At 41.0% G+C, this 24453-nt stretch overlaps 1 protein-coding gene across 9 annotated transcripts in view; it reads right to left on the bottom strand.

The window, feature by feature from the left end:
• The window catches only part of GRM7 (glutamate metabotropic receptor 7), a 907662-nt gene that overhangs the window by 145004 nt on the left and 738205 nt on the right, over nucleotides 1–24453 (bottom strand). For all 9 annotated transcript variants that reach the window (XR_003518507.2, XR_003518508.2, XR_003518509.2 and 6 more), the window contains exon 8: nucleotides 20673–21608. Coding sequence is in view for 6 of the 9 variants with exons in the window: in XM_027586609.2 (XP_027442410.1) it covers nucleotides 20673–21608 (936 nt within the window). In the remaining 3 variants the exon portion in view is untranslated. The remainder of the gene's footprint in view (nucleotides 1–20672; nucleotides 21609–24453) is intronic.

Raw genomic sequence — 24453 nt, 5'->3', positions numbered from 1 at the left:
GAAAAGATATTGTGGTACTCTTAGTGCATTGTGGGAAACATAATTTGCATGTGTCCCATTAAATGAAATCAATGCTGCCACTGATGATGGGCCCCTAGGCAGGTCCCTTCAAATCTGAGCCTCTGTTCTCAGATCTGTAGGATAAAAGAGCCAGACTAGAGCCTATCTATAGCTCCTCTGGGTCAAATATCTTGTGTGTGTGTGTCGGGGGGGTCTCCTCTAAGAGGCATATATAAAATTTAAGGAAAATAATTAAGTCCCTGCACCCTTGCCCTTTGCTCTGATTAACTCTAGATATCTTCATTATATCCAAGCTTGGAGTCCTTCTGAAAAGACAAATTCATGTTTCAAGTCATCACTGCTCCATATTTAATCCACCAAAGTCAATTATTGATTATTTCACTATTGACGCAAATGCTTATTTTTTTCACCATGGAGAAACCCTTCTGCTCTGTCAAGAATTATCTGTGTCTAGCCCACTTTAAAGTGTGCCTCATTAAATGCAGAATTGGCAATAGGATTTTCAGAAGCCTGAGTAAAAGGTCACAACTTTTAAGATTAATTTTACAATTGTTTCCAGGATTAAGAAGCCCTATTTAATTTAATATCATATGAAGGACAACTTCAAGACCCTTGTGATCAAAGCTCATGAGCATGAGACCCTTTCTATGTAACTGATAAAAATGTCTTATAGAAAGTTTCTTTCCTCCACTGTAGGGGTTGGAGACATTGTGTTTTTACAAGGGAGAATGCTAGAAAAATGGGTGGGGAGCGCAAGCGAAGTGTGCCTGTGTCATCCAAGGACACGCTGTTGGTGACATCGCATGCTGTGGTAGAGATAGTGCTCACCTTAATACCCCATGCACTCCCTTCTGTCTCCGGTATTCTCTCACTCCTCCCAAGCTGCTGTGACCTCGCAAGCTATGGGTTACAGACAGCATCCTCTCGAAGACAGAGAAAGGTTGCGCATCCTTTATCACACTTTACCTCATCAACAGCCACCGGGATATGGAGATTCATCTTTTACTGCATTATATCCTAGCCTATATTAATACAAGTCTTGACACTGACACTTAGCCAAATGTTTTGTGGTCCCTGCTCCTCTCCCAGCCCCCCAGGTTTGTGTTCCTTATCTGTGATACATCAGATCCTGAGAACTGAAGAACAGACTCGTGAGATTCAGAGAACGTTCCAATTCGCAGGCAAATCTCATGGCTGAACAAGGTTCAAACTTCAAACACATGTATCCCACAGTCCAGGGGAATTTGTCCTCTAGTCTTCCTGAGAATGAAACTCTCCCTCACTCTGTTCAGAGGAGTGGGAGGTAGAAAGAGAAGGGAGAGCCTTGTTGTCTATCCCCTGACGGCCCTGATCCTCATCTGTGATGTGTCCTGATCGACTGGAGACTATGCTCCTTCCTTTCCTTCATTCCTGGAACCTGTCCGCACTATCAGATCTATTCGATGACAGTTGCAGTTCTAACTGCTCACGCCATCCATGGTTCCAGCAGATAACATACTTTAGAATCTCATCCTCGGGGAAACAAACAACAACAACAACAACAAATCGAGCTCCACCATAACACAAAGGAATCCTAGATCAGAAGCCTTGAGATATATTCCATCTAATGGATGGAGGCATCATACCTCCACATACACAACAGTGCCAGGAATTGATGTGCTAAAAACAATATATCCAATTCCAGTCAAGCAAGATAACCTAGCAGTCAGCTGAACTACAGGGCTCAGCAAACTATGGCCCCTGGGCCTTATCTACATATTTGTATATTGCCCACAAGCTAAGAATGGTTTTTACATTTTTGAAAGGTTGTATAAAACAAGTAAGCAAATGAACACATATCACTCTACTAATGATTAAGTTTTCTCTCTCTGCAAGATTGTCTTCACCATCCAAACATTTGAAAACACTCTCTCTTGAACTTAGGCTTCTAACCTCTACCTATCACTTGGGTCTTTGCAGCTACATTTGGGTTGTTTATAGAATCATTAGAGTCAACCCCTTGAAAACCTTCACTACGCTTGCTGATGCAACTTTCTCCCTTCCCATCCTCTCTCGCATCTACTCTAAGCAAGCTTTCACCTCTGCCACTCCAGGAAACCACCCTCCGAGGTCTCCTGTGGTGACCTCGTTGCCCAAGTCCATGTTTGGGTTCACATCTCAGTCTGCATCTCTCTCAACTTTTCAGTAGCATTTCATCATTCCCTCCTCCTCCCAACACTTTCTTCTCTGGGTATCTGGGAAATGGTTCTCCCCTCTCTGTCTGCAGGTTCTTGTGAACCTTCTTTGCCACCTCTCCCTCCTTCTTCCCTACTTCTAAATATGGGAGCATCCTCAGGATCATTCCTCTGCCTTCCCTGCCTACCATCATGCCTAAATGATCTCACTGAGTCTCAAGGCTTAATGTATCATTTGTAATCTGCGAACTCCCAGCAGCTCTCCTGAATTCCAGAATCGGATATCCAACTCCTAACTAACAACTTCACCATCTTTCACAGCCATCTCAAAGTTACCACGTCCAAAATCACACCATCCCTGCACCAATCTGCCCCTTCCATAGCCTCTTCCATTTTAGGAAATAACGTTGCTATCCTCTCAGCTGTTGACACCAACAACCGTGGGACTCATATGGATTTCTCTCCTTTGCTTATACCCCCTATAAAGGCAGTCACCAAATTCTGTCCAGGCCATCTTCTCATCTCCAAAATCAAGCCATGTTCAACATCTCCAGCCTTATTTCTCCAGCCCAGGAGACCATCGATTCTTGTCTGGATTGCAGTCGCTGTCCGTGACTCATCTCTCTGTTTCTACTTTTACCCCTAGAGTCTGTTCTCCTCATAACTGCCAGGAAGTCTTTGTAAACTATAAATCAGACCATGTCATTCTCTTGCTCAAGACATTCCAATAACTTTCCATAAAATGTAGAATAAAATTGAAATTGCTCACCATGGCCCATGGCTAAATTATCAGGTCCCTGACCCTCTAGGATCCCCTCCTGCCTGCTCCACAGCTGACACACAAGACTCCTGGCTCTTCCTCTCGCCAGTCATGCCACTCTCAGCAGCGCCTGCCCTTGCATTTGGTTGTCCCCTTGTCTGGAGCACTCCTCCCCACTGTCCACTTCCCTCCCAGATGTTTTCATAGCTTCTTGCTCTGCTTTGTTCTCTGCACAAATGTCACTCCCCACAGAGGCCTTCTCTGACCACCTGCTCTCTCTCCAACCCACCATGTCACAACATTTAAGCAACTGATATTATATTACATGTTCATTTGCTAATTAATATTGGCCTCTGCACCCGAATGAAGTGCCATAAAAAAAGGAAATCTGATTCCTTAACTCTTTTATTCCCTAAAATGGATGCTCAACAAGTATTTGGCAAACAAACCAAAAAAGGACTAAAGAAGCAAGGGGGAAAGGAAGTATCTGGGCACCTCAGCATGAACGAGCTTAACAGATTATGTTTGCTCTCTGGATCCTTCTCGTCACTAAGTCAGTGCAACTGTCACCTCACTGAAGCCTTCCGTGATTACCAATTTGAAGGAGCACTGCTTTCCACAGCCACTCTCAATTCTCATTCGCCTGTTTTAGTTTCTTCAGAGCACATATTACTATCTGAAATTATCTGATGACTGTTTTCTCTCACTAGAATGAAAGCTCCCTTAACCTTGTCAACTGTGTTCCCTCTCCAAGGCCTGGATATTGCCAGGTACACAGTTGATAGTCCCAAATATTTATTGAATGAATGAATAAATTAATAAGTCAAATGACTGAGTAGATCATTCCTTTGCAGTAGAAGACACCACAGGACATAAGATTATAAAATGTGAATGGCAACAGTAACATACAGGGTGGCGGGGGAAGGAAAAGGGAGAAATGTCGGGGAATAGAAAATGACTGCATCTTTCTCAACTGTTGAGTTGACGCTTTCTCAATTGATGTTGAGTTGACACTTTTAGCCCCATGAGAGGTCAGGCAACTCACCATCTTCTGGTTTCTCCTAGATTGTGTATCTCGTCTTGCTCATGGTGTGAGGGCCCTGAGCTTTGAGAAGAGCCTGCAGATGTTTCAGCAGCAGCCCCGATGGTGCTCAGGGATGTGTCTAGAATCTCAGTTGAGCCCTGGTTGCAGCTCACCTGTGTTACCTACTTTGATCTGAAATGCCTCTGATGCGTTTCCAGAATGAATACTGCCAGAGGCCTAAGAGATAGGTTTAGAGGTTTTGCCCTTTTGAAAATGCACCCTGCTGTCAGTCTAGCCACTTCTGTATTTACAGAAAAGATGCTGATAAACAAACAAACTCATTAGAAAGCCAAGACAGAGATAGTCACTATAACCTAGGTTCTCAGTAAACTGAAAAGACTACCTCTTGGTCATCTCTATTTCCAGTGGCTGGCATAGTGGCAGGCTATACCAAGGTACAGTTGCGCAGTCTACACACTGTACAGCTCCGCAGAGTGACATTTCCATCGTAGCCTGTATGACTAGCAGGCCCTGGCATCGTGCAGGATACAACCTGCAAGACCCAACACTGTGATCCTGATTCATGGAATGTGGAACATCAGGGTTTTCTATAAAATGCGCTGAATGAATGGAGGAGGAGGATATACGTGAGAGGCTCATCTGCTGTCAGGAACTGTCTTCGATGGCCACTGGTCAGGTGGGTAGGGCCTGAAAAACCCACCCCTTTGTAGAAGAAAAAAATAAAGAATTAGGGTCCATAACCCTGGGTCATTACCTACAGAATTTGCCTACTTCAGGGAAGTTGTAGAACCTTGCTCTGGTCTGATAAAGTGAGTTCCCCAAAGGGAGGAAAAGGAGAGATGCTTATGCTCTAAATCACTTTTATTTCAATTTCTCATTCCATGGATTATGTCAAGAACAGAGTTGCAAAAGCTCTATCGAATGTACATGGGCTTCTGAGACTGCTATCCGCCTCTCCGACCCTGCTCCTGTCCCTCTACAGTTTTCTCCTTACAAGCAGCCCAAGTAGTCTTTCTAAAACATCATTCATGCTCTCAAGTCTCCTGTTGTTCCCCAACTTGCACAGAGTGGATTCTAAAACCCTGTGCGAACATCCCCCCATCTCCCTCCCCGATCCCATTTCCTACTTCCATCCTCTACATTATAGCTTCTGTTTCTCCAGCCAATTATACCCTGAGCAACTTTGCCCGTGTTCTTCCTTGGCAACTTGGCCTCTGCTATCTCATTTCATGCAGATTTCCGCTTGAACAGCACCTCCTCCAAGAAGTCCTCACGGACCACCCCCCTCTAAAACAAGAGCCCCTGCAAGGTCTATTCCAGACCTGTCTTTATTTCCCCCATTTCTTCCTGTTGTTACCTATTTATTTGAATATCGTCTCACTTTTCTACCAGAATAGAATTTCCCCGAGGTCACGGATTTGTCTTATTCTCACTGTTCCATTCCTAACACCTAGAAAAGTACCTGACACATATTAGACATTCAATAAATATTTGTGGGATGAATGGATGAATGTTTGAAATTGGAAACTGTCAGAAATGGCAAACTGGACAAACACAGAAAGTCAGGAGAAAAGAATGCTATAAATATGGGACAATTCTTTCATGAGCTGCTACTTGATTAAGCTGTACCTTAAAAATACCATAGGAGGAATTAGTGGGGCAGTTGCCACAAGCAATGATCTCCCCATGGTCTTCCTAGATCCTGTATTTGCATTATTGCATAATTACATATGGGAGCCACAATGGCTGGTCCCAGGAAGTTACCAGCCTGCTGAGGTCTATTCAAGTGTAACTATTCCTAGGTTGGGCTCCAGGACAGGGTTGATGCAAGAATTCAGTTTCCTTGTATTTTCCAGCACAAACTGCCTTCTCGTGAAGGCAGGAAATGAGGAAATGGCATGCACATGGGTATATAAGGGGATAGGGAAGATGAAGATTTTCTTATTCTTTTACAGTGTATAGTAGTCCCAAAGAAATGTTGGAAAATATCTTGAAACTAGAAAATAGATGATGATGCTAATATCACATATTAAAATGTCTACACTTTATTGAACGTTTAACATGTACCAGCCACTGTTCTGAGTACTTCATATGAAATAAATGTATATCACGTTGAACCTTTCAAAACTGAAGTCAGATCATTTTGCCTCCATACATAACCCTGTAAAGCCTTCCTACTTCATCCAATCTGATTCCACATGAACTGGCACCTTGTTCTCTATTTTTCTATCCCCTTCAACTATTATGTTCTTCCTTATTTATACTGTCCCCCTTGTTATTTCTCAGCTATTCCTGGCATGTTTCTGCCTCAGGACCTTTGCACTTGCTGTTCCCTCTACCTGGAATGCTCTTCTAAAGCTCCTCATGGTTTGCTTCTTTAAATTTCTGCCCAAGGGTTATCTTCTCAGTGGAGCCTTCTCTGAACACCAATTCAAAATTGCAGATACCATCTCCCCAATCCTGGCAATTCCGTTTCCTTTGCTTTCTTCATATTATTTGCTATAGTCTAACATTCTCTGTCTTTTTCATCTATTTAAAGTCTATCTTCCCGGTGCCTGGGTGGCTCAGTTGGTTAAGTGACTGCCTTCGGCTCAGGTCATGATCCTGGAGTCCCGGGATCGAGTCCCACATCGGGCTCCCTGCTCGGCAGGGAGTCTGCTTCTCCCTCTGACCCTCTTCCCTCTCGTGCTCTCTCTCTCTCAAATAAATAAATAAAAATAAAATCTATTTTCCCTCCACTGCGTTACTGGAGTACAGACTGGGAAATTTATCTCCTTTGTTTCCTGCTGCTTCCTCAGCATACACAACAGTGACCAGCCCACGTACACTCATGCAATTAGTTAACTCATTCAATCCTCATGGTAACCTTTGGAAATACATATATATATATATATATATATATATATATATATATATATATATATTACTGTCAGTCTCACTTTAAAACAAAGGAAACTGAGGCACAAAAAGATCAAGTATTTGTCCAGGGTATCAGAAATGACTATTTCTATTGTCAATGTCCACACTCCTGAATATAGTGGTTATGTGAGACGGGCTTTTTTTTTTTAATTTTATTTTATTATGTTATGTTAATCACCATACATTACATCATTAGTTTTTGATGTAATGTTCCATGATTTGTTGTTTGTGAGACAGGCTTTTGTCAGTAAATTTCTTTCTCCTTACCCAGCTCTGGGACCAGAGTCACTTAACCTCTGTGAGCCCCTGTTTTCTCATTTGTAAATGGGTGGATGTTAACATCTGTTTGGGGTTTGGTGTGGAGTTTTAACGAGAAAATATGTACAAGGTGTTAAGTATAGAGATCAATGCATAGAGAATGCTCGACCACTGGTATTTCAGACTCGATAATTTGCACCATCATTTTTAACAATCCTAAGTAGTACACTGTACGGAAGATCTACAATGCATTTACTCACTTTCCTTTGGCTAGACATTTAGATTCTGATGAACATTCTGATACCTCCATCTTTGGGAGTGTTTCCGATTTCTTCCTTATCCTAAACTCCTTAGAAACAGAACTCCTGGGTCAGAAGTCATTTATAGTCTAAAAGCTCTTGGTGCACAGCATTAAACAGGCCCTCCTTATGACCTGGTTAAGTTCAGTGATGTGATAGAGGTCTTAAATATTGCTGTAATTGTAATCATATTGTAAGATCCAGCATATCAGTATAACAGGTTGTATATCTTAAGTTTACACAATGTTATATGTCAAATATATTTCAGTTAGGAAAAGGAAAAAAACAGGTTTTATCATCCATTTGTAGTTAATAAAAATATCCATTTTCCCTCACCACCGTGTATATTATTGGGTTTTTTCCGTCTTTAGTATTCTGAAGACTAAAAATGGTTTGAGATGGGATATTTTTGTATATGAATTGGTAGTTAATTTCAATAAATAACTTCCACAATCAGTTCCTTCAGTTTAGAAGGCCTCTCTAAGAGTGCCTGATCATCTTTGAAAACTTGCCTTGTCTATGCAGTCTTCATGAACATAATGCTCCACCAAGACCAATCCCTCTCATTTCTTGCAATAAAGCTACTTTCTGATGGTTTTATACTGAAGGCTGGGGTTGCATCTTACTCCAAAATAGATTCATTCATTTATCCCACTCACCGAAATTTACTGAGCATTTACAAATGCCAGCCACTGAGTCACTGTTTGGGGCCCTAGGGATCCAGAGTAGAACCGGATAAACCAAGTGCTTACACTCAAGCTACTTATATTTGTGAGGAGACACAGGCAAAAAGTATGTGAACAAAACAATTACTGACACTTACTGATGAAAGACAGGAAGAAATAGGATGTTACTGGGTTGGAGAGAACTTTAGTTGCGATGGAAGAGAGTTAAAAGACCCCTTGGAGATGAGTGTGAATGATGAGAAAGAGAAGTTTTGGGTGACAGCAACCTCAACAAATGGCACATCCTGAATAAAGGTCCCGAGAAGAAAACAGTCACAGTACGTTCAGGGGCAGGAGTTAATAACAGCAAGATGAAGGGAAATCAGCCAGCATGAGAAGCATAGGAAATGAGGGTCAGAAAGATAGGAAGGAACCCCATCATCTAAGGCAGGGGCAGCAAACTTTTTTGGTAAAAGTCCAGATTATAAGTATTTTCTGCTTTGCAGGCCATACAATCTCTGCCACCACAGCTCAGCTCTGTCCTTGTAGCATGAAAGCAGCCACTGGAAGTATGTAAATGAATGAACATGGCTGTGTTCTAATAAAACTCTATTTATGAAAACAAGCAGCTGGTTGGATTTGGCCCACCAGCCACAGTTTATGACCCTTGTTCTAGATCTCATAGACTTTAAGGAAGAGTTTAAATGCTATAATTTGCATGGTGACAGAGAGACCATACTAATATTCATAGTACTACTATCCACAGGAAGCCACTGGAGAATTCTTTTTAAGAAAAGAGAGGGATAAGTTTCCCAGTTGTTGGGGGTCCCAGGGTCTGACATGTTACAGGCACTGAAAAATCAATTGCTAAGTTAACAAGTGCCATTCTAAAAGACAAAGAAACTATTTGAAAACTCTCTTTCTGAGACTATCTAGCTCAGGGGTGGTAGGCACTGGAAGAAAAAAGCGCTATTATGGGGAACAGAACTCTTTCACATTTGCTGTTTCGGTACACCCACTAACCCGGTGTTTTTAGACCCGCGCAATGGGAAGCACTGGATCAAAACCTGACGGTTGATTATAAGCCAAACAATCAGTTGGAACATAAAGCTGAATGAGAGTACACAGATAAGTTAGAGAGACAATTTTCAATTTTAGGCACCTGAGGACCCGTTAGAGACACCAGCGCTTCTGTGTCAGGCAGACTCACTGCCGGCATCACTGTTGAGGAATCATGGCCTCACATTTTCTTTTCCTAACAGCTGTAGTGGGAAACTGGATTTCTATGACAAAATGAAACAATAGCCCCTTCCACTTCCCAAAGCTCTTTTTTAGGATCTAAAATTTAACGAGCTCACTTACCAATCATCCACACAGCTCGAACCCTAGAATCAGATGGTGAGTCTCCTCTGCCATAAGCATTCTTACCCAGTATCCAGTTCATTTCCTGTCAGCTGTTTGCCTCTATCTGTTGTTTGTTAGCTTTTTTGTCATATTTTCGACAGTGGAAAATCTAAAGCTTCTGAGCCTGTTCCCCACTACCCTCTAACTGGGTAATGCCCTGGTTGTGAAATTAACACACAAGTGCCAAAGTCTGATAAAACACTTATCCCTACTCCTGTCCACCCAGCAAGGATTCTGGGAAAAAGACATGAAGAATTAAACTGAATTTCACTATGTAAATTGGAATTATCTGTGTGGTTCCTTGCCTCTCGGTTAAATTTCTTAAAAAAAAAGAAAGAGAGAGAGAGAGAGAGAAAATGTACTGGCTACTTCTACACCTCAAGATCTGGAACATTAAACAAAGAGATAATTATTTTTTTCTGGGTTAAAACTAAGCATTCTGTTCAGCTGGCATTTGGTCTAGCACCAGATAGTGGCCCTTCCCTCATCAACAATGCAATTTGGCCATGGTGTCCCAACCTAGTCACTTTGACAGGGCACCGGGAAGGGAAGGTTACCAGAGAAACACAATGGACTTGATCAAATTGGAAGATCTTAAATACCTAGTCTTGGATGTGACGGCCCAATCATTACAAGCTGATCTGGGGCTTTGGGGATATAGGCCAGACTCTCCCAGCTGTGAACAACTGACTTCTTATATATAAATCAAGCCTCACTGGAAACAATATTAGTTTCCTGAAAGTGATCAATCAGAAAAGGGTATCACATCAACGTTTAAAGTGAAATTGGAGAGCCTGCAATATAAGAAAGAGAATGGGACTTTCTGTTTCAGTCATTCAGTTGCCCATTTTACTGTATCTGACTGGGTTCCTCCTCCAAGTGCATAAGGATATTTGAGGATCTCAAGGAATTGTTAATTTAGTGGTATGGACTTGTCCTTTACCTTCCTTGCTATAGTGTACACTCAGCCCTGCCCTGTAATTTCTTCGTTGACGGTTTGTATACCCTTCTCTTCCCCAAAAACTCCATGTACCTGAGTCCTGAATAGGAAAGTGTGAGCTTTGCTCAGAGTTGAGATATTCCACATGAGTCCTTCTGAAGTCTGTAATTAGATCTTTTTCTTTTTTTTTTTTCTTTTTCTTTTTTGGAGGTTGCTCACTTTCTGATGCACTGACTTCCCAAAAGCTTTATGGCCAAACTCAGCCAGACCTAGAGAGCCAAATGTGCTACTAAACTGGGGTAGAAAGCTACCAAAGGCACAGGTGAACAAACTTGGCCATCTGAGATTTTACAGCTCCACAGCAGATGGCAAGGCACTCTGATTCTAAGATCCAAGTGCCAGTCAGCTGAGAACAGCTTTATTCATTGGGAAATGCTTACAATTCAAAACCCAGAGACCCATTATTATCCTTGGAAGAAACCAGAGCGGCAGCAACACACTGAGGATACCCAAAACCAGGGAGACTGTGTACAGACAATATTTCTAGTATATACTCTTCAAAGCCATTCTTACCAATATCCATAATATAAATCAACAACTACTGTGTTGTATTCTCTCCTATAGGCTCCTCTCTACCTGGGGACAGAGGGTGTAGACTGGAGGCAGCATTCCCAGGTCTCTTCTCCACCAACCATCCTATGGAGCAGGATCCTAATTCTCAGACCCCAGCTAACACTCCCTGGTTTGGGAAGTTTGTTTGGCTCCTTTACTGAAAGGGAAATAAAGGTGGGGACAGCTGGATACCAGCTCCGATCCAGTGTTTTTCTCCAAGAGACTGGTCTCAGTCTTCCTCATCCTTTGAGTTACATACTATCATGGATCTAAAAGTCTAAATATAGGAAAAGTCCATTTAAATCATCACTGGTAACCACCGTCTGTCCCTCCAGGGTAGAATTTCATGTATCAATTATAAAAGGTTCTGCACTCAATTCTGATGTGTGGATTTTTCCCCTCACACCACCGAGCAAAGCTTTGACACCTGCTGGGTGTCCTGTAATTCAACCCAATTCTGACACTTTCTACACAGAGATTGTGTCAGACTCTATAGGTTAAGGGCTCAAGCCCATAAGACTGTACCTTCCCACCCCCACTTTAGATGCCAATCTCAAGTCCAGGTTGCTACCCGTGCTTATGACCTACAGGCTATAGATTAGAGGTTTCAACAACACACTTCTTAGGTTTGATTAATTTTCTAGAGTGGTTAACAAAACTGAGAAACATTTTATTTACTACATTACTGGGTTTTTTGGTTTGTTTTGTTTTTGTTGTTTGGTTTTTGTTTGTTTTAAAGATTCATTGATCTATTTGAGAGAGACAGAGAGAGAGAGAGCACACGCATCCGCTCATGAGGGCAGGGAGGGGCAGAGGAAGAGAACCCTCAAGCCAACTCTTTGCTGAGCGTGGAGCCTGACATGGGGCTCAATCCCATGACCCCTGAGATCATGACCTGAGCTGAAACCAAGAGTCAGACACTTAACCCTCTGAGTCACCCAGGTGCCCCTTGTTGTTGTTGTTGTTGTTGTTGTTGTTGTGTGTGTGTGTGTGTTTTACTAAAAGGATATAATTCAGGAACATCCTGGTGGAAGAGAAGCATAGTGCATAGGTATGGGGAAAGGACGCAGAGATTCCCTGCTCTCAGAGCATGCCATTCTCCCCAGATCTCCAAGTATTCATCAACCTGGAGACTCTCTAAAACCCTGTCCTCTTGGGTTTTTATGGAGGCTTAATTATGGGCATTATTGATTAAATCACTGGTCAGTGGCAATCCATTCAACCTGCGGCTCCTTCCCAGAGGTCAGGGAGTGGGACTGAAAGTTCCAACTCTCTAATAACATGGTTGGCTCTCCTGGTAACCAGCCCCCATCCTTCAGTAGGGTCCAAAAGTCACCTCATTAACATAAAAAAGATACCTTTATTGCTTTCATCTCTTCAGAAATTCCAGGGGTTCTAGGAGCTCTGTGCCAGAAATGGAACAAAGACCAAACATACCCTTACTATAAATCATAATATCACAACTACCATGCAAACCATTACTCATAAGAGGAATCTTTTGAAACCATAAATCCAACAATGTCCCACACATCCCTGCCCTAAAATTCATTGCAGAACATTTACCCCTCCTTGTCTAAAAAACAAAATCAAGCATACAGGGTCCTCAAAGATTTTACCTCTCCCTGCCTCTTCAGAGTTACTTCCTGTCATCCCCCTAATCCATACTAACTCCTCTACCTTCAGTTTCCCCAAATATAGGACTATTTTACCTGCTACGGACTCTCCTGCCTTGACCTAGAAAGCAATTTTTCCTAAGGGGATCCTGCGGTGGAAGGATACAGTTCTCCTTTACCGAGCATTTACCATGTGCTATAGAGTATTTGAAGTGCTCTTATACTGTAAACTCATTTATATAATTCTAGTTTCATTACCAATACAATTTATAGGTTCAGTACTGTGCACATAGGCCTGTAGGCATAAGAGCACTTAATGATTAAGTTTCAAGAAACTAGAAGGGGAGCAGAGAAGGAAGAGGGTTTTTGGCAAAGCAATTTTTAACAGCTTTATCGATATGTAACTGATGTATGATAAACTGCACGTATTTGAAGTATGAAATTTGATCAGCTTTGACATACGCATGCATCTGTGAACCCACCACTACAATCAAGAGAGTGAACACATACATCACCCTCCAAATTTCCTTGTGCTCCTTTGTAATTCGTCAGCCTCCCACCCATCCCCAGAGAACAAATGATCTGCATTCTCTCACTAGAGATTAATTTTAATGTTAAAAATATTTTGGTATAGGGTGCCTGGGTGGCTCATTTGGTTAAGCGACTGCCTTCGGCTCAGGTCATGATCCTGGAGTCCTGGGATCGAGTCCCGCATTGGGCTCCCTGCTCAGCGGGGAGTCTGCTTCTTCCTCTGACCCTCTTCCCTCTTGTGCGCTCTATCTCTCATTCTCTCTCTCAAATAAATAAATAAAATCTTTAAAAAAATATTTTGGTATAAATGGAATTATACAGTTCATATTCTTTTTGCCTGTATTCTTTCAGTGAGCCTAATTATTTGGGATTTAATCATGTTGTTGGATATATCAATAACCCATTGCTTTTTACTGCAGAGTAGTATTCCATTCTATGGTTAGATCACAACTTATTTATCTATTCAGCTATTGATGGGCATTTGTTTTTTTTCCCAGTTTCTGACTATTAAAATTAAATCTACAAAAAAAAATTATGTGCAAGTGTGTGTGGACATATTCGTTCATTTCTCATGGGTAAATAGATAGGAGGAATGGCTAGAGTAGTATAGAAGGTGCATGCTTAACATTTTAAGAACTTGCCCAACTGTTTTCAAAAGTGGTTGACTAACTTGTACATTCGCACCAGCATTATGTGAGAGTTCCAGCTGTTCCACACCTTTACCAGCACCTGGTATCATCAGTTTTATAAACACTGTACTAAGCAATTTAAAGATCTCATTTTCTCTTACACAAACGTAGAAGTAGGAATGATTATACACATGGGGCAGATGGAAGAACCTAGGACCCAAAAGCTTAAATGACACATCTCTGCAATGTACACCGATTAGGTTCAGAGTACCACAGCATGATGGGATATGGAGGAATGGTCTTCTAGGACCACGGAACATCTGGGACCTGCACAAAATACTAAATGGACCAGTATTATGGTCTGTACAATGGGTATCTCAGGATCCCAAACCTGGATTTGGCAACCCCCTGACTGCTCATCAGCAGACTATGTTCTGTTATCATTTCCTGTGCTTTGAGAAGAGTTGTTTCTGAAAATGACAGGTGGACTTTGATGCTCTCAGAAATGCTAAAGAACAGAGATTTGTCTGAATGTCCTGGTACTAGTTACAAAGGTGAGGCCTGGGTCCTTCTGACTGTGTCCTTTGGAGGCTGAGATCTCAAAGTGAAAGACACTTTGGACTCTCAGGGGACACCCCACGGAGGATTGATTCAAGACTTGCTAAGTCTTTCTTTTTAGCAGCAATTTCTCTTTCTTGAGCACCTCTCTGTTCAAACCTTTAATGGTGGGACCTTTTGTTTTAACATAGTAAGCTATTTCCTTATTAGTTCTCACTCAGTTCAGTTATACACAGGCTCTTGGATTTTACCTGCTGAACTAGCTATTTCAGCTAAAGGAAGGGACTAAGATGGTGAAGACTCCAATTATCCTAGGTGACTGCACCTGAAATTAGCTGAGACATCATGAGGGGAATACAGTACAGCACTATCCCAAGCCATTGACTAACACCAGACGTGCACACAGCTGGTTTCAGAGTGCTGTTTGGAGAGGAGCTCAGTTATCATCAAGGTCACAGCAGGAAGCAGAAAGGAGACAGTTCCATATGCTTCTGATATAAATTTGAACAGACAAAACTAAACAACAGAAGCAAGACCTCAACCACCAGGATGCTTGCCCAGCACAGCATGGGTGCACAAATGACCTCAGCCTAAGCTACGCACTGGGACACTTCTCTCAATTGTGTTTAGATGCAAGGTGAAGGTTCTACTAAGTATTCCAGAGAAGTAAGGATTTTTGTTTTAAAAGACCATTGTATTTGTGTATGTATATGTGTATATCTATGTATCTAGAGGCAGAGTCATCAGACTGTTGGCAACGACTATATACAGAGAATGGGAGGAAGTCCTTTCTCTTGCCTTTAGTGCGCAAATTAATTAGTGGGCAATTGCTACTTGCAAAATTCAAAAAAAGAGAAAAGTATCTCTAAGCATATCTCCATTTCAGTAACAAAGCAGCATAACACAAAAGGAAAGATAAGGCATATTGTATCATAACACAAAAGGAAAGATAAGTCATATTATATTCATATATTCTTCTAATGTTCAAAATGTTCAAAGCAGCTTTCAAACCGGCTTTATCTTTTCTAGTCCCTCAGGCCTTCTTCAAACCAGCACCATCTTTTGCCCATCTATTACAAGAGCTACTTGACTTAGTTTTCTTAACTCGAGCTGCTTCACCTTTGCTCATCCTCAAGTACTGGCCCTGGAGTTCACATTCCAAAATACCCTGTGTTGACGTTCTTCCCACTTTTATAAACTTGTGTTGGTTTACAGGGATAAATCCAAACACAGTCCTCCATAATTTGGATTTGTTGCTCCTCACTGCATCATCATCTCTGCCATAGGGCCCAGGCCTCCAAAACCCGGGTGGGTGGGGTGGGGAGATTGCATCAGAGGGAAGACCTTGCATAATTCAACATAAGCATAAGGGAAAATATCAGTCTGAGAAAGGAAAGCAGGTATTTCAGCTCATAAGCTGTAGTATTTAAAATTAACTTGGTCCATCCCTTTGAAAAGATGGGATTCTTGCCAAAAGTTTAATTTGGGAATGAGATGTTGGGGTTCACGCTGTTTTAATGTTTTCCCATAAAATGCAGTTTTATTAAATTTTATTCTTACACCCTCATATTTTCAAGAGTCAAAGTCATGTTAAACACAATCTGTGTCTTCAGTCTCTGTACCATGTGGTGAAAACGCCACCCCCTACTTTTGACATGGGATGTAATTTCTCACTGGGTTATCAAGCGCTTCCTCCACCTGGTAACGTCAGTCCACTTGTCGCTTTTCCATAAAGCAGAAGTGGAGTTCCTGTTTCTGGGTGTCTGTCCTGCATTCTTTGTGTGACAACTACAGCATGCCTCACACTGTTCAAAGATGGTTTGAAAATATTACTCCCGAAGAGAGCCAGGACTGCTCCTTTCTGTATGGCATTTGAAACTTTAAGAGATGTGTAATCAGAGACGAATTAGAGACTAATCCAAGCACATCCCCATTTCCCTCTTCTTTTATATTTAAGCTGATTAATTTTAATGAAAGGCACCCAGTGGCTCTTGCACGAAGACAGCAAATAGCTCAAAACTTCACCTGGGTTCAGGGGAAGCTCACTGTAATTGATTACCAGTGTCTGCCTAGGGCATGGATTAGGAAATGTTTACCTACCTGCCAAATATTTCTGATCTGTAATATCAGTCCTAGATTGGTTTGCTTTGTGTTCAGATTCTGGGGAGCTATCTGCTACATGTGGACAACCAAAATGTTGGTTTATAGTCCAAATCCCCTAGAAATACTCCCAGGAAACATTCTGCCTGTCCTCTTGCTACCTCTGGTTGCAGGGTCGATGCCTTGGTCCTGCCTTGTAAGGTCTCTGGCCATAACCTTGGAGTTGACACTTCATTCAGACCTTCTGAGTCTAGACTTTGTCTTTGACTGTGAATAATGTCTTTCTGATCTCCTGGTTCCTTGATCTCTAGACCTCCCAGTTGCTTGAGAATTAATTTATTCCTAACGGTTCTAAAATTAGAGATCAGGAAATATTTATATGACATATTTCCTAATCCTGTGGATTAGAAAGAAAATGCTCAAGTAGTTTTAAGATGCATGCTTGGTTTGCACTGACATACTTCCAGCATGCTCGTTACAAAGTCTAGAGTTCTATGCCCATCCTATTGCCTTATTGAACCAGTTGGGAGGGGCAGATATGCAATACTTAAAAAACAAGTTCCAATGGGGATTATCATGGACACAATTTTGAGAACCACGGAGTTAAGGACCCTGAGCTGGTTCAGAGATTGCTGGCAGTAGCCCTACTTCTGTCATCCACTGGAATAATTCTTCAATGAAAACTAAAGAATCCGATTATTTAAGTGTTGTAATCCATGCTGTTCTACTCAGCTATGTGCAGAAGAATGGCCTGCGGGTGGCATTACAGAAGACATACTCCTTCCTATAAGCCATTACTCTTTTTCCAGCATTTTTCTCTGAACAGAAAATGCCTCAATCCTTTACTTTCTCCTCTTCGCATCAACCTCCTACCCAAACAAACATATATGCCACCAAAGGGAAGACCTCTGAGACCCTCCAACTCCACTCATTTTATATCAAGGTCTACTTTTCTCTTTGCAGAACCAAGTGGTGTAGAGCTTGTCTCCTCATCCATGTATAAAAAATCGATACACTGGTTTACCTGAAAGTTCTCCCGACAACAACTGGCTAAAAAGATCTGGATAATCATAGCATCTGCAGGGTTTCTCCGACTTTGGGAGGGTAGCTTGTATCCTCCCTACCTGAAGCATGCTCTTTTCTAGGCTGCATGCAAAAAAGATAGGTAAGCCACAAACCAAGCCTTTGTGTTGATGGAAAACAATCTAGTCCTCTAATAGCTCTTGCCAGTATACACTTCACTAGACCGGCTAGTAACTCCTACCGTGCTATTACTCTACTATTTGCAGTGTTTCCTTGAATCATTTCAGTCATCTAAATAGAATTCCTAAAACCAAGGATCGTTCTCTTATGGCTTAAATTTACCTCTTCCATCCCTGACCACACTGCATGATCCCCATTCTAAAAAAATCACAGGATTAGCAATAATAAAACAAGATAACTGTAATCTCCTGCATCCTTCTTCACAAAAGCAAAAACATACTGAGTGTTGATGTTTCACAAGAAAATAAACATTTATCATCCTTTATGCTGTGCTAATGAACTCAAGTGATAAGAAATTTCACAAAGATATACCTAGCATAATCAGAATGAACTCAATTTCCTAACACAGTAAATAGTTATTACTGAACTCACTGCCTAATCTTTTTTTTTTTCCTGTTACAATGGGATTCTTCCACTTAAAACACTTAAATTGTTTGATCTAAACAAAAATGTAAGGGCTGTGATTCTGAATATTGCCAGCTTGGCAATGATGCCTTTTTCTGTGATCTCTGTTGCATTTGGCAATTTGCCGCCTTCCACAATTTAAATTTCATGGTTCCATGTACAAAAACTATCTTTAATTTATCACTCATGCTTCTCCAGCCATATGCCTATCTTTAAGATGTGTGAATTTCCATATAAAATTCACTGTTGCCATTTGGCAATTTAGTACCTTTAATTGTGCCAATCAACAATGTAAAACATCATAACCCATTGAGAGTATACAAAGAAAAAATGTGTCTTCTCAACTCTAGGATACAAAGCACACTGCTTGAAGACAGCTTATTTTTTCCTGTAATTCAGTTCTACCAGCTCAAAGCCTTCTAGAACAACTGGGATCAGTGAATTCAATTCCTGAAACCCTGCATCATTTTCAGGTTTTTAAGTGAGTCAATTATACACTTGACCTTACTGAAAAGATTCATAGTCATGACTAGAAATGGCTAGAAATGACAAATGAAATGATAGACACGTACATCGTCAAACAGCATTACAACAAGACCCATCTACAAAAGAGCTGCAGGTATTCCTGCCTTTTGCATTCCCCAAGAATAAATTTACAAGAAAAGGATTTAATGTTTTTAACCTGTTACATAGGCAATTGTGTTTGTTTTAATAAAAAAATTATTATTATCTTCACAGGCTTTGTGATACACATCAGTTCCCATAAAAAGTTCAATGGTTATCAACTTACCAGCATACATTTGGGAAATTCTTTTTCTTTTTCTCTCTATTGCATTTCACTGCCCTAACTCATATTTTACTATTCCCCTGGCCCAGGGAAAGATAGAAGCAATAAAATGCAATTCAAGTTGGTTTCACAGACAGTAAACATGCATTATGAATTTGAAACATACTGTTGGAAACATACTATGCTTGTTGAGCATATATTTTAGAAGTTCCTCTAAGACACTTTACACTAAAACCATATCTGGAACCACTCACTGTCCTTGGTTGCAGAATTCTCTGTGGTTTTATGAGATACTCATTTAAAAAAACAAACAAACAGACAAACAAAAAGCCCCCAAAACCCATACAGTCCAATCTGATAGCTTCTGAATCAAATAATTTACGTGAAAGACATCTTCTCAGGTGGAACACCAGTCAAATGTCATTAATTATTTATATGATTCTATGAGACTAGAAGTAACAATGAAAAACTCAGATTCAACTAATTCCTAGAGGCACAGATTTGTGAATTTGTAGAGATTCCTACTTCAATCCTTGCTTTCCTCACGTAGGGGACTAAGTCCTTGAATGTTTTATAGACTTCTCCAAAGTAACATGGAATCAGGCTAGATTCCCTGTGTTCTAACTTCCAATCAACCAATAACTGTGCTCTCTCTGATACAGCGTGCCAGTTAGGGCTCTAGTTCTTGGTCTGGCTTCACCTGCACCACCCTGTCAGAGCTGACTTCACTGACCGAAGGACAACACATCTTATTAAGATCAACACATTCGAACTGCCTCATTTGCATATACACAAAACCATATCCAGGTGAGTATAAAATTCAGATGTGTATGAATCTCATCTAGAATCAAGGCTTTAGTTTTGCCTAATTTGCACGCCTGTCAAACCCACAGCTAGACATGTACTAATCGCTTTAAGAATCAACACATTAGGGCTGCCTAACTTACAGATTTGTAAAAATGCATAACTATATGGGGGAGCATGCACACTAGCCATATCTAGGACAACATGTTAGGGCCCACTAACTTTGAACTTCCATAGCTTGATGACAACTGCTCTACTGCATACGGTCCCTCCCACTGCTAGAAAGTTGAGTCTCTGGTATCACTCTGAATCACTTGATGTGATTAATGTACATCTAGTTTTAGGGAGCCTAGGGTGGAATGATAACCAAAACCTTCCTATATTCATCTCTTATATATATACATATACATGTAATATGCAAATGGGCAACTCTAATATATTGTGATGCTGACACACTAGATCTAATCCACAGTGACAGCCTAGATGGTCACCAAGAAGAGTGACAGAGAGCTAGTAATGACCATCCTCATCCTAATTAAGGATTGTGGCCTTTTTCTCCTATCCCAAGGAAACATGTATAAGAAGAGAAGGTGGGTAATGAATGCATAGGAAGGTTTAATTTGGATAGATCACACAATTTTATACTGGATAATCTCCTGCTACATTGAATAATTCTATCATGAATTAACTTGAAAAAGCTACCTTTGACTGGTCTCCAGTGAAATGAACATAGCACAGTTCCCTGCAGTTTTTAGATTTCTATAGCACTGATGCCTAGTAGTTCAGGATATAAAACTTTTCACTCTGTACAATCAATTCGGTTTCAGTATTTACAAAAACAAACATATTTCTGAAATGCACAGTGTGGTGTGCATTTTCACTTACCTTTTCCGCTGACTGAGCAGTGCCAAAAAAAATGGGAATGAAGGCAAGCCACACTATACATGTCGTGTACATAGTGAATCCAATGGGTTTGGCTTCATTAAAATTCTCTGGGACACCCCGAGTCTTGATGGCATACACAGTACATGTGACCATGAGAAGAATGCTATATCCCAAGGAGCAAATGATTTGGAGGTCTGTAATGTCACATTTGAGAACTCCCCTGGCCTGCTCAGGGTTCATTGTCTTATGTTCATCATAGTCTATGATGATGTTGGGTGGGTCAACACCAAACCAAATGAAAACACCTAGAAGCTGAACTGATATTAAACTGGAAGTTATGGCCAGCTGTGATGTTGGGCTTATGAGTCTGGGAGCTGTCACTGATTTCTTGCCCTGCTCAAATATGCGATAAATCCGATTGGTTTTTGTCAAGAGGGCTGCATAACTGATGCACATACCCAAGCCCAGGAAAACTCTCCGGAAAGAACACACTGCCACATCAGGTTTGGCTATCATCAGGAAAGTGATAATGTAGCAAAGAAAGATGCCAGTCAACAGAACATAGCTCAGTTCCCGCCCGGATGCTCGGACAATGGGTGTGTCATTGTAGCGGATGAAAGTGGCCATGACAAAGATGGTGGCGATGATCCCCAACATTGCTAGGAAGACAGGGATGACGGCCCAGGGAGAATGCCACTCTAGTTTGATGATGGGGATATCCTGGCAGCCGGTTCGGTTTTCATTGGGCCTCTGGTCATAGGGGCAATGTTGGCATGTCATCTCATCAAACTGGTACTGGTAGCCGTCGCAAGGCTCACAGGTCCAGCAGCACGGAGTTCCCTTCTGTGTCTTCTTCCTTTGCCCCGGCTTGCACGGCAGTGTGCATACTGAGGGGGGGATCTCCCGTACTCCTTTACCCCACTGCATGTCCTCTATCTGCAGCATAAGAAATGAGAAGGAGTAACTGGCAGATTAATTCAGAGACAAAGGAAAGAATGGAATATAAGTGATAACAGCAGCATTTCAGACTTGACAACATTAAGCAACTATCCCCCCCCCCCCAACAGTCAGTATGAACTACAACTAAGGTTTGATCCCAACCATTCCACCCCAGCATCCTTACTTCTCACCACTATGGAGTATGGGAAACCCGCTTGATTCTAAGAATTCCCTGTGGAAACTATTAAAAATACAAATCCCCTGTTCCTACCCTAGACCTGCCAAATAAGAATATGCTAAAAATAAAAATAAGTAAAAAGACCTTTGGATCTTCAACAAATGCCCAGAGGAGTCTTATGATAAATTGAAATAAAAATCTTAAGTAATGCGAAAAGTTACATGCATCTCCCTTTTTTAAAAAAAAGTTTTAAATTTATTTTGAATGATATTGCAATGTTGAACACCTTCCCTAAAATTCTGTAGGCCTCACTGCCATTGTCAATGAGAATTTTTGAAGAAATTCAGTCTAGTCTACTATTTATCACCTAGGATCAACAAGGTTCATTACTGAAGGCTGTAATGGTAGTTGACTTATATCTAAGTGATTAGGAAGCATTTGATTAAAAAAAAATATATACGGTCTAGAAACCTTTTTGTTTTAAAGATCTTATTTATTTATTTGACAGAGAGAGATAGTGAGAGACAGCACACAGGCAGGGGGAGCAGTAGGGGGAGAGAGAGAAGCAGGCTCCCCACTGAGCAGGGAACCCAATGTGGGGCTTGATCCCAGGACCCTGGGATCATGACCTGAGCCGAAGGCAGACGTTTAACTGACTGAGCCACCCAGGCATCCCCTGGAAATCCTTCAATATTGGTCATGTACCTACCTGGAGATGAAATTTAAAACTAAAATACTATATCCTAGAGGAGGATGAATGTGGATTTGCTTAATTAAAATAGTGGTTTTCTGGAGGGGAATTCATAGTCAATAGTGTCGTGAGAAATAATACCATTAGAAACAAAGAAAAAGTACTGTTGGGCTGAAATTTCATTGTAGCAGAGATCTCTCATTTGCCAGCACAGCAGCCACTCTTCCTCCTTCCTGGCGTCAGTTCCTCAGGTCTATTTTCTATGTGCTTGCTGTAAGATGCAACTTACAGGGAAACCCTGTGGCAGGGACAGGGAGGGGGAGGGAGGTTTGCTCACATGAACTGCCTCCACCAATTAGTGTATTGCACTGGTTCTCAAGCTTGAGCATTCATCAGGATCACTAGGAGGACTCCTTATCACCCAGTAGGCTGGTCCTCACAGTGGAATCTTTTGATTGTTTAGGTTTGGGAGCAGATCTGAAAGTATGTATTTCCTTTTTCTTTTTTTTTTAAGGATTTTATTTATTTGACAGAGACACAGCGAGAGAGGGAACACAAGCAGGGGGAATGGGAGAGGGAGAAGCAGGCTTCCCGCAGAGCAGGGAGCCCAATTCAGGGCTTGATTCCAGGACCCTGGGACCATGATCTGAGCTGAATGCAGACCCTTAATGACTGAGCCACACAGGTGCCCCAAGAGTATGTATTTCTAACAAAATTTTAGGTGATGTTGCTGGCAGTTCTCTAGGGACCACACTTTGTCAAAAATGGATACATTTCAACCTCCTAGCCATAGAATATGGGTCAGGGACAGGATCATTATAGAATGGAAAGGAATTTAATTTTACTTTTACTAAGATTACCCACAATAAAAATCTTTGTTTTTGTTGGACTGACAATTTCTAGGATGTAAAGATGCCAGTACTCATGGCTATAATAAGGAAGGAGTTTGTAAGAGAAAGAAGTCAACACAAAGGAAAGGATTACTGAGAACGAGAAGAGAAAGAGTATTGATTAGACTGTCTGAGCTACTTGATATAGCCACGCCTGAAGCATGTTCCCTAGACCTCACCATTATGCAAGCCAGTAAGTTCTGCTATGCTGAAACACGTTAAGTTGCATTTCTGTTTCAACCAACGGTCCTGAAAAAATATGTACTAAATAAACACTTTCAGTATCTATAAGTTGCAAAAGGTGTCCTAAGTCAGCAAATTAATTTACAGGATAAAACCCAATGAACAAATTTAACTGATATTCCCCATACATTTTTAATACAGTTGGACCAAAAAATAGCTTAGAAAAATACTGGAAAACCTGAGGCTTTTTAAAAAATGTATAATTTTAAGAGATAAGGGGGAAAGAAAATGAATTTATTGCTCTTGGAAGTTTAATGCCATATTAAAACAGGGTGCAATGTATAGGAGGGTATGATACTTCCATCAAAACTTGAATGAGAACTATATTCAAAATCTAAATCAAATGCAGGTAACTGTGAAAAAAATGGCTCCGGGATTAAGCTTCATAAAATATCATAACCTTCTATGGTTGAATTTCAACTTTAAGCAGAGACCCAAGAATCGTCAGACGACTCGTGTAAACTCATCTGCCTGAACGCAAAGCCCAAGTCAGCACTAATAAATCTTGCTAAATATAAAACATAATCATCTCTTTCTCAACATCATCATTTTTGAGGCAGTAAGTCACTGGCAACCATCCCAAAGTCATAAAATTAAGGAAATAATTTGTAATAAGACAGAAAAAGATACGCATTAACTTTACAAATGTCAAATTGCAAGAAGTTGGAACCTAAAAAAAACTGCTATTATTAATACAAACATTTCCCCAGGTCAAATTAAAAGGTCCTACTCATGGTTAATAAGAAAGATTAACAACAACAAAAAAACCCTATAAATAAATTTCATTAGCTAAACTTGAGATTGCCTGATTCTAACACTAGTACATAGTTAATATGCCAT

Source organism: Zalophus californianus, chromosome 1 (genome assembly GCF_009762305.2).
Source record: "Zalophus californianus isolate mZalCal1 chromosome 1, mZalCal1.pri.v2, whole genome shotgun sequence".
Lineage (NCBI taxonomy): Eukaryota > Metazoa > Chordata > Mammalia > Carnivora > Otariidae > Zalophus > Zalophus californianus.
Note: the sequence above shows the minus strand (reverse complement) of the source record. Positions and strands in the feature narration are given on the sequence as shown.